The sequence below is a fragment of the Staurois parvus genome, unplaced genomic scaffold (assembly GCF_062004578.1).
Source record: "Staurois parvus isolate SC_StPar_1 unplaced genomic scaffold, SC_StPar_1.0 ptg000978l, whole genome shotgun sequence".
Classification (NCBI taxonomy): Eukaryota; Metazoa; Chordata; class Amphibia; order Anura; family Ranidae; genus Staurois; species Staurois parvus.
This window is the reverse complement of record NW_028318774.1, coordinates 2,348,283-2,359,865: the sequence shown is the minus strand read 5'-3', so window position 1 is coordinate 2,359,865 and position 11,583 is coordinate 2,348,283. Positions and strand designations below refer to the sequence as shown.

The 11,583-nt window shown below is 39.2% G+C and overlaps 1 protein-coding gene across 1 annotated transcript in view; it reads right to left on the bottom strand.

The window, feature by feature from the left end:
* Positions 1-223: 223 nt before the first annotated feature.
* The window catches only part of TDRD9 (tudor domain containing 9), a 395,653-nt gene continuing 384,293 nt past the window's right edge, over positions 224-11,583 (bottom strand). The window contains exon 36 of the mRNA XM_089657266.1: positions 224-524. Within this exon, the coding sequence (XP_089513392.1) occupies positions 423-524 (102 nt within the window). The 3' untranslated portion in view covers positions 224-422. The remainder of the gene's footprint in view (positions 525-11,583) is intronic.

Here is an 11,583-nt window from a genome sequence, read left to right as displayed (position 1 = left end):
CAACCATTATTTTTCTGTACGTGCAACTTGTTCACAGGGGTATGATATGGAGAAATGATTATGTATTCCAGAATTGCAGCAATTTTTTTTTTTTTTTTTTTAAATTTGTGCCTTGACAAATGCTTTTAGTCCCTAATCAAGCAGCTGCCATATGCATCTTCTACCCTGCTAACGGATTCTCTAAGTATTCAAACACACCTGATATATAAAAACCTTTTGTACATGCTTCACAAACGTGTTTATTTTTATATCAAAAGTAACAATTTACAAGCCAAAACAAAAAGATTTCAAAATGACCTCTCAGTAACATATTACAATTGTCAGCTACTTTTTTTTCCCGATAAATGAAAAGACTAAACTCGCTGTATTTTGTGATCTGCAGGGTTTCCAAAAGAAATGTTTAAGGATTTATTTTTATCTGGTTAAGAATTTAACAGTATAAACTTGTGCAACTGGTAAATGTGAGAATTATTTTCTTCCTCTTCAGCGCTTCCTGATTGACCAACAAGGTATCTTGTCTCCACCTTATAAATGAAAACAAAAAAATATAACTCAACATATTACCAGAGAGAACTCACTACATAACACATAATAGGCAAGACTAATGCTGTATTCAAACAATGAAACATACCAAAACTATGTAACGCATTACTGGCTGAAGCAACACACTGAGATGCTCTTGAGAACATTTAAACGTTATTGATGGGTGTGCATGGTTTGAAATATTCTGGGCTCACGGAATTAAACCGGAAGGCCTGAACTTATCTCTACAAGGGCATGCTGGAAGCCATTTTGTTCTTCATATTCTATTTTCATGGTTTCTGAACAAGGATTCTAACAGCAGACATTTTCAGGTTCTTTCTGCATACTTTCTCAGGTTATAAATTGGGGAGGGGGATGTATGATGGTATCAGACAGCTACAACATACAGACTGAACATGATACCAAGTTGCAAGATTAACCTCCCTGGGGGTATTCCCGAGTGTAGCTCGGGGTTAATTATCAGTGGCAAAAGTGGTACCCCGAGCTACACTCGGGATTACCCTGCAGCGTTGCTCTGGGATTCACTTGATCACTTACCTTGTCCTGCGCTCCCGCGATGTGTCCCCTGCAGGGTACTCAGCCATCTCCTCCGACCGATGCCGTCATCCGTCTTCCGGTCCCTGCGAGCGTCAGGATGTACGGGGGCCGTAACCGGCAGGAAATTTAAAAAGTGACATTCACTAATACACTAATCTCACATATTAAAACATTACTGTTTCAAAGCATTTCACATACATTTTGTCCCTACTGCTTTGTCCTGTGCCCTGTCTGCATTTTTACTGTTCTTTCTGCCTGGAAACTGAGAAAAGTCCATGGCGTCCAAAAAGGGTCCCTTTATGTCAAAAGTGGTTTTAGACCAGCCAGAATACAGCCATCGTAAATCAGAACCACTTGCAGAATTGAGGGATGATTCGTGGGGAAATTCGTCATCAGACACTGAAAACGATTTTGCGACTTTGCTCAGTGATGTGTGAATTTAGCGCTATATTTCAAATGTCACTGTTTTTGGTTTGATTATACTATTGAATTAAATTTATTATTATATTATTTTTTATTATTTATTATATTATAATTTATGATTTCGTGTTTCAAATTTTATCATACCCGGGATGTTTACTAGACTCTTGTTCAGACAGATTTCAGTGAGTTATTCCTAAAAATTACAAGCCTACAATAAAAAAACGACATATTTCCATGCAAAAAAATCTACCGCTTTCAGCACAGAGATATGGACATAATCATACCACTATGGAGGTTATAGGATGGGTCCATTTCTGGATAGAACAAAAGAAAACTATTCACAAGGATTTTATTTTCCATGAACGATTGGGAAAGAGTTCATATTAAACGTTACATTGCATATTGTGTTTAGTATTATTTGACAGGAATATTTTAACCAAAAATATTAATTGTATGATTCGTATTGCATAAAGTCTATATTCATTTAAGTAATTTGGGTTTTATATTACTACATTCAATTTCTATTTACATATACTGTATATTTTATCTATATTAATTGATTTTAACACTTAATACACTTGTGCATATTGTGAGTATTACATTTTCAATATAAAAAATATTGAGTTCATTATATTACAATGTCTGTATAGTACAGAAGGCATTAGATAATTAAGAAGTCTCAGTACAAATGACCTCAACGAATGTCTGTAAGATGTACAGGTAGTTTTTTCTTTCCAGAATCAGGTAGGCAATACATTATTTTCAGTGACACTGGTCTCAGATGTCCAGGCACCCCACCCCCCATTACATCAATATCACCACATCCTCCCTAACATCACCGTAGAACCCCTTTGAGAGCATAGCTGGAAAGCAGAAAGTGCAGGGTGTGGAGGATGGCCAGAGGAAGCGAGGAGTCAGTTACTAGAGTCTGCTGAATGCGGAGACCAGGGGAGGCAGAGATGAGGGAGTACTGCAGCTGCACTGAGAGGTGCAGAATTTGACAGAAGAATTATATTCACCTCTCTGCTGCCGACTGCTGAGGCAGTGAGGGGGCAGAGACAAGGGGGTACCTGCAGGAGAGGTGCAAGGGCCACATGAAATGGCTTGGAGGGTCGAATTTGGCCCACGGGCCTTGTGTTTGTCACCTGTGACTTAGTGGAACATTTGAATTTGACCTCAGAAAGATGCTAAGTTCATCAGATTGGTCTGTGTATGATATTCTAAATAAATTCATACCATGGTACATGTTGAGCTTTGAATATCTGGTTGTAGAGAGATCACATCATGTATTTGCATAACTGTTGTCATATGCTGCTGAGTTACTGAAAGTTTCCTACGTTGCAATTCTAGGCAGCTATTTCAATTCATTACTATTTGAAAATAGTTGCTGGTTTGAATTCCTAGCCATTATTTTGGATTAGATAATTGTACTGCTATTTTGAACTGTTTATTTTTATCATCACCTATGATATTTCATTACCATTTTCACGGATTATACTATTAATAATTGTAAATTTTTGCACATTATTGCTTTTTATTTCATCTTCAAATTAGTGCAAATAAAAAACTTGGATTATCAATTGATTTATGAAAATTATAGTGCCTTGAAAAAGTATTCATATTCCTTGAAATTTTCCACATTTTGTCATTTTACAACAAAAAACAAATGTATTTTATTGGGGTGTTATCTGATAGACCAAGACAAAGTGGCACATAAGGCCCCATGTACACGGGACACTTCTGAACGATGGAAACTGACTGCTCGAAAACGCAGATTAAGAAACATCTGTTTAGCAGCGTTTTCATAACGTGTTTATGCCCATTTGCGTTTAGAAGAGTTTTTTTTTTTTTTTTAAAGAAAAGCACAGCAGAACCTCCCAAATGCCCAGAATGCACTGAAAAGTGGTAAATTATTAACTATTTCAGACTGTTTCAGAGAAATATAGAGAGTAGAAGCAGAAACAGCAGTATGTGCTGAAAATTAGATTAGGTGTTGCTCATTAACATTTCTTTTGTTTGGTAGAGTGAGTCATTAAGGCCATCTGGCAGGGGGTCTTCATAAGTACTTTGAGGCATGAATGGTCATTAACATATCTTTTGTTTCCAAGGGTGGGAGAGGTCTGAGGTGTGAATTGGTCATTACAACATGTGACAAGCTTGGTAGGGACATCCTGTTTTCAGTGTTTTGCCCATCTGGGTACCTTGAAAATGCTTTGCATGCATTTTTCATTATGAAAAAAGGTTCAGTACAGCATCAGGAACTGAAAGTTAAAAAAAAAAAAAAAATTCAGACGCAAATGCTTAAAAACGCGATTAGCCGCGTTTAGCGTTTGAAACGCTGATAAAATCAACTGCTGAACGCAACTTTTCTGCGTTAAAAAAAACTGTAAACTGAAATGCCTGTGAAGGACTGTAAACAAAGATGTGTACATGGACACATAGGAAAACATTAGTGTGAGTTCAGGGGCTGCTGAAAAAAAAACGCTGAACAGCTCCTAATTGTGAGTTTATCAGCTGCAGTATACATGAGCCCCAATTGTGAAGTGGAAGGAAAATGATAAATGGTTTTCAAAATTGTTTACAAATAAATATCTGAACAGTGTGGCGTGCATTTGTATTCAGCCCCGAGTCAATACTTTGTAGAACTACCTTTCACTGCAATTACAGCTGCAGTCCTTTTGGGCATGTCTCTACAAGCTTTGCACATCAAGAGTAAACATTTTGCCCATTCTTCTTTTCTCAAGCTCTGTCAGATTGAATGGAGAGAGCTGTGAACAGATTCTCAATTGTTTTTAGGTCTGGACTCTGACTGGGCCATTCTAACACATAAATATGCTTTGATCTAAACCAATCCATTGTAGCTCAGGCTGGATGTTTAGGGTCGTTGTCCTGCTGGAAGGTGAACCTCCGCCCCAGTCTCAAGTCTTTTGCAGACTCTAACAGGTTTTCTTCTAAGATTGCCCTGTATTTGGCTCCATCTTCCCATCAACTCTGACCAGCTTCCCTGTCCCTACTGAAGAAAAGCATCCCCACAATATGATCCTGCCACCACCATGTTTCACTGTGGGGATGGTGTGTTCAGGGTGATGTGCAGTGTTAGATTTTCGCCACACAAAGCATTTTGCTTTTAGGCCCAAAAATTAAACTTTGGTCTCTTTTGACTAGAGCACCTTCTTCCACGTTTCCTGTGTCCCCCACATGGCTTCTCACAAACTGCAAACGGGACTTCTTATGGCTTTCTTTCAACAATGACTTTCCTCTTGCCACTATTCCATAAAGGCCAAATTTGTGGAGGGCACAACTAAAAGTTGTCCTTTGGACAGATTCTCCCATCTGAGCTGTTGGTCTTTGTGGCTCCTCCAGAGTTAACATGGGCCTCGTGGCTGCTTCTCTGATTAATGCTCTCCTTGCCCTTGAGTTGTTCAAAGCTTGGTATATTTTTTATTTTATAACTTAACCCTGCTTTAAATTTCTCCACAACATTATCCCTGACCTGTTTGGTAGCATGTTCCTTGGCCTTCATGATGCTGTTTGTTCACTAATGTGCTCTAACAAACCTGTGGGCTTCACAGAACAGGTGTATTTATACTGGGATTAAATTACATACAGGTGGACTCTGTTTACTAATTAGGTGACTTCTGAAGGCAATTGGTTACACTAGATTTTAGTTAGTGCTACCAGAATAAAGGGGGCTGAATACAAATGCACACCACACTTTTCAGATGTGAAAAATTTTGAAAAGCATTTATCATTTTCCTTCCACTTCACAATTATGTTCCACTTTGTGTTGGTCTATTACATAAAATCCCAATAAAATACATTTACGTTTTTGGTTGTAACATGACAAAATTAATACTTTTTCAAGGCACTGTAGTAGGGAATGTCCTGAATTCCAGATCCCCACCTAGTTTCATAAACTATACACTGAATATTTTCTCAGAGCTAATGTTCTGACAGAAGTGGACCAGCAATTGACCTTCTGACCTGCCTTTGACCTCCATAGTTATGTAGAGAAACAGAAAAGCAGGGTGCAAGGACCAATAAAAATTCAGACTTTATTCCATAAAAATAATAGCACACTTACATTGAAGAAGTGCTGTGTCCAGCATGAAGTGCAGAGGGGAGCAAAGGGAATCAACTTAAAATGATGTATGGGCCCACATCACTAAGCCTCTGTGGTGAAGAAACAACTGTTGGATCTGGCAGCGTCTATATCCACCTGACATACACTTCATATCCAGGCAACAGCTTTGGACTGTCAGGTGAGAAAAAGTAAGAAGGCCACGCCCCTTTTTAACCACCTGCCGTCCAGCGACGTACCGGTACATTGCTGGACTTTCGGTGCTTATACAAGAGTGATGCCTGCCACAGCAGGCATCAACCACGGTTCTGTATTTTAGAGCTGGTGGTCGACGCTCTTGTAATATCAATCGAACCGGCTTTCCAGCCGCTTGATTGCTATTACAAGCAGTGGGAGGGGACGACGTCCCCCACCCCCTCCAACTCTCACGTCCCACTGGGAGACCAGCTGGCATATCCACTGGCTAACGGGAAAGCTGAAAAAAAAGCAGAGATCGGCACTCCATAACAGTAAACCAGAAGCAGTGCCCTGACATCACTTCTGGTTTACTTGGAAGTAAACAGCGCCATTTAAAAAAAATAAAAGCATTCACAAACACAGATATTGGTGTTGTTAAATGCTTTTAAGTACAGAGGAGGGATTTGGGGTCTTATAAGCCCACAGATCTCTCCCTAAAGAGTACCTGTCACGTGCCTATTGCTGTCACAAGGATGTTTATATACCTTGTGACAGCAATAACAGTGATCAAAAGATAAAAAAAAAAAAAGAATAAAAATAAAAAATATCCTCTGGCTCAAAAGCGAATGCGCACATCAGTCCCGCACACATGCAAACAGCCCACACATGAGGTATCACTGCAAATATCAGATCATGGGCAGTAATTCTAGCACCAGACCTCCTCTATTAATCAAAAGGTGGTATCCTAAGAAGGCTTTTAAAGCGTCGCATATGGATAGCAAAATTTACGTTTGTCGCCATTGCATGGGCATGCACAATTTTAAAGCGTGACACATTTGGTATCTATTGACTCTGTGTAACACCTTTTCTATTTTACAAAAGAAATGGGTTGTGTTTTCTTGCAATAAAAAAAAAAAAAAGTATACTTTTTCCCCACAAAAATGCGTATGTAAAACAGCTACGCAAATACCGTGTGACATAAAAAAACTTAAAAACCAATATATTCTCTAGGGCCTCTGCTTTAAAAAAGATATATACATTTTGGGGGTTCTAAGTAATTTCCTAGCATAAAAAACTAATTGTTACATGTGAACAAAAAAGTGCCAGAAATGGCCGGGACTGGAAGTAATTAATGCAGATTTCTGGCCCCAACCACCTTCCAAAAAAAAAAAAATAAATAATAAAAGTAGGCAGCTACAAATACTGTAGCTGCTGACTTTGAACATTAGGGAATTTATCTGTCCATGCATCCAACGGTGTCCTCACCCTAAGCCGATTCTTCAAATCAGCTGTCGGGTGCTGGCGTTACCATCTTGACGAAGGGAAAATGGCAGTGAGGCCAAGTGGTTTTCACAGTTAACTACTGCCCATGAGCGCAGTTCGCTGCGCTTTGTGAATGGACCACAGTCCTCTGGGTCCCAGATGGCTGCAGGGGTTGCCAAACTTCCTGCTTCGTTCACTGCGGTAAACTGAGCCGGAAGTGGGAGTTGGTAGCTGTCAAAATCAGGTACCTGCCCTCCCCAAAAAAGGTGCAAAATGTAGCGGGGGAAGAAGTAAAAAAGCGGAGCTTCCAGTTTTGGGTGGAACTCCGCTTTAAACATACTGGGCATAAGAAAAGCTGTATGTGGAAGTCATGTTGTTCAGGTCCAAGGTCATCCATGGCATTTTGTCAGAATACGAGACATAACAGCAGTGACCTTACTCCCTTGTACAATCAACAAACTTTTAGGTGCACACCAAATCAGTACTTTGATAGGATTAGCAGAATTTAACCACAATACATGTCTCAATGTCCTCATAAAACTGTCAAACTTGAAAGCTAGTAACTAGAATTTTAACACATACCTGTCCTAGTCTCAGACATATTAGTTGTATATCAGTCTTAAATAGCTCATCTGGTGGAATGGCCAATAGGCATTCCTGACTGACTTGTTACTGACAGACTAAAAAACTTCAGTGTATATAATAACTTCTGAAATATTAACAGTACAGCAAGAATAAAGCCATATTTACCTCTTATCAGTTAATTAGCAGCATTTTCAGCTCAAACACCCCTATGATATCAGAGTGCATTAGGCCCCCACACCCCTCCCAGGGGAAATAGATATCTGATATATATATATATATACACACCCCTCAAAAAATTAAAGGAACACTTTGAAAACACATCAGAGCTCAAATGGGGGAAAATCTCATAGAAGCTGGATATCTATACTGATATGGACTGGGTAATAGAAGGATGCCCCATCATTTGATGGAAATGAAAATGATGGACCTACAGAGGACTGAATTCAAAAGCATCCCAAAAATCAAAGTAAAAAAAATGATGCAGCCGGCTAGTCCATTTTGTCGAAAATTCATTGCAGCAACTCAAAAATGGTACTTAGTAGTTCGTATGGCTCCCACGTGCTTGTATGCATGCCTGACAACATCAGGCCATGCTCCTAATGAGACAATGGATGGTGTCCGGGGGTATTTCCTCCTAGATCTGGATCAGGGCATCACTGAGCTCCTGGACTGTCTGACTGTTGGACCAAAACCTGATATCCCAGAGGTATTCTATTAGATTTAGGTCAGGCGAGCGTGGGGGCCATTCAATGGTATCAATTCCTTCATTCTTCAGGAACTGCCTGCTTACTCTCGCCCCATGAGGCCAGGCATTGTCGTGCACCAGGAGGAACCCAGGACCCACTGCACCAGTGTAGGGTCTGACAATGGGTCCAAGACTTTAATCTTGATGCCTAATGGCAGTCAGGGTGCCATTGTCTAGCCTGTAGAGGTCTGTGCATCCCTCCATTGATATGCCTCCCCAGACCATCACTGACCCACCACCAAACTGTCATGCTGAACGATGCTACAGGCAGTACAATGTTCTCCACAGCTTCTCGAGATCCTCTCACGTCTGTCACATGTGCTCTCATCTGTGAAAAGCACAGGGTGCCAGTGGCAGACCTGCCAATTATGGTGTTAAATGGCAAATGCCAATTGATCTCTATGGTGCCGGGCAGTGAACACAAGGCCCACTAGAGGATGTCGGGGACCTCAGGCCACCCTCATGAAGTTGATTTCTGATTGTCTGGTCAGAGACATTCACACCAGTTGCCTGCTGGAGGTCATTTTGTAGGGCTCTGGCAGTGCTCATCCTGTTCCTCCTTGCACAAAGGAGCAGATACCGATCCTGCTGATGGGTTAAGGACCTTTTTACGGCCCTGTCCAGCTCACCTACAGTAACTGCCTGTCTCCAGAAATCTCCTCCATGCTCTTGAGAGTTGGACTGCCTGTGCAACCTCTGTAGGGTCCAGGTATTATACTTGCCTATCAGCACAAAACTAACTATATCAATCCCACTCTTGAAGAAAAGTTATTCACTTCCACCCTTGAAAGTTAATCAAAAATTATATATAAACACCTTTTCTTTATACAAAATCAAATAATCATAAAAAATGTCCCCAATGTCTTAACTCACCACAAAATAAAGTATTTTTCTTCTTTCAAAATGAATCTCTCTCTTAGTTCATGAAGTTTCCAATGATCATAGACCTCAAAAACCACAAACTCAAAATAGTGTCATACCCTTTATAAAATTAATATGTGCCACTCACTGTGAGTCATGCAAAACACATAACTAGTGCAAAGAAAGAAAAAAGAAAAGAAAAAAAAAAACTTTATATATATATATATATATATATATATATATATATATATATATATATATATATATATATCCAAACACTCCAATTGTGTCCACTACAACAAATCAGTGGTTCACTCAAATAATGTGTATAACCACACTATATCCAAAAACAGTGATCACCTTAAGCCCATGAAATCACAATATAACACTCCAACTCGTGTAACAGTGAATAATTACCATATAGACACACACACACACACACACACACACACACATATATATATATATATCAGAAGGGCATATCATAAGCTAGGATGACATCTTTCTTCAGGATCCAACTCAGTTCTCAGATTTCTCCTCCATTTCCCTCATAAATGAATCCACAATTAGATATGGTGAATCAAATATAAATACCAGTTTATTCAGCAACTTACATTTAAAATTGGAGAAAACAGCTCCTCATGGCAAAGACAATTCCACTCTGTGTTTGTGAAGCAAGGGAACACCCACATGTTCCCACTTCCAAAATGGCCGCGATCGCACTTCCGGTAAACGTCGATGCGTCAGCCGTCACGTGTCTGACGCGTTTCGTCACTTCCTTGACTTTAAGGGGTCCCTTAAGAAAGTCGAAGTGATGAAACGTGTCATGACACGTGATGCATCAACGTTTACCGGAAGTGCGATCGTAGCCATTTTGGAAGTGGGAACATGTGGGTGTTCCCTTGCTTCACAAACACAGAGTGGAATTGTCTTTGCCTTGAGGAGCTCTTTTCTCCAATTTTAAATGTAAGTTGCTGAATAAACTGGTATTATATTTGATTCACCATATCTAACTGTGGATTAATTTATGAGGGAAATGGAGGAGAAATCTGAGAACTGACTTGGATCCTGAAGAAAGATGTCATCCTAGCTTATGATATGCCCTTCTGATATATATATATATATATATGGTAATTGTTCACTGTTACACGAGTTGGAGTGTTATATTGTGATTTCATGGGCATAAGGTGATCACTGTTTTTGGATATAGTGTGGTTATACACATTATTTGAGTAAACCACTGATTTGTTGTAGTGGACACAATTGGAGTGTTTTCACGTTTGGAGGATTTGGATATATATATATATATATATATATATATATATATATATATATATATATATGTGTATATAATATATATACATACATTTTTTTTTTCTTTGCACTAGTTATGTGTTTTGCATGACTCACAGTGAGTGGCACATATTAATTTTATAAAGGTTATGACACTATTTTGAGTTTGTTTTTTGAGGTTTATGATCATTGGAAACTTCACGAACTAAGAGAGAGATTCATTTTGAAAGAAGAAAAAGACTTTATTTTGTGGTGATTTAAGACATTGGGGACATTTTATAGGGTCCAGGTGCCTCATGCTACCCAGTAGTGACACTGACCCTAGCCAAATGGAAAAATAGTTTAAAAAAAAAAAAAAAAAAAAAAAACAGAAAAGAGTAGGGGGGAAAATGGCAGTGGCCTCCACCTGTAAAACCATACCTGTTATTTTTTTTTTTGGGGGGGGGGGGGGGGGGGTCGTCTCAGTGTTGCCCATCTAGTGCACCTGTTTATTTCATTAACACCAAAGCAGCTGAAGATGATTAACAACCCCCTCTGCTACTTAACTGACCAAATCATTATCCCAGGAGTTTAATGGACTTCATACTATACTCTGATTAAAAAGTGCTCTCCTATTTTTTGGAGCAATGTATATATCTCCATTCAAAAGGAAATTCAATATGCAAGTTAGCAGCCTCTAACCTGCAGACATTTAACAATATTAATACCTACAGAAAACTATTTGGGACATGGTCATGAACACAGTGACATCCCAGTGGCCCTTGGATCTGGCGATTGGCCAAGTCATTTCTATCAACACCAGCCCTCTAAGTTCAGAAAAGAGGGGCTGCAAACACATTTGTCAGCTCTCCTCTACCATCAAACCAAGGAAGACCTGTCAAGTCTTATGAGAGCCACTGTACCATCTTGCTTGTTGACTGAACTTCGCTGAATCAGGACTTGATAAGTACTTCTCATTCTTAAACCCTTTTGTTTTACTGTTGCATTGTTGTCTTTGTTACCTTTGTAATACCCTTTTTATGTAAATATTTTACTTGCACCATTTTACCTTTTTATTATTAAATAATATTTTGGA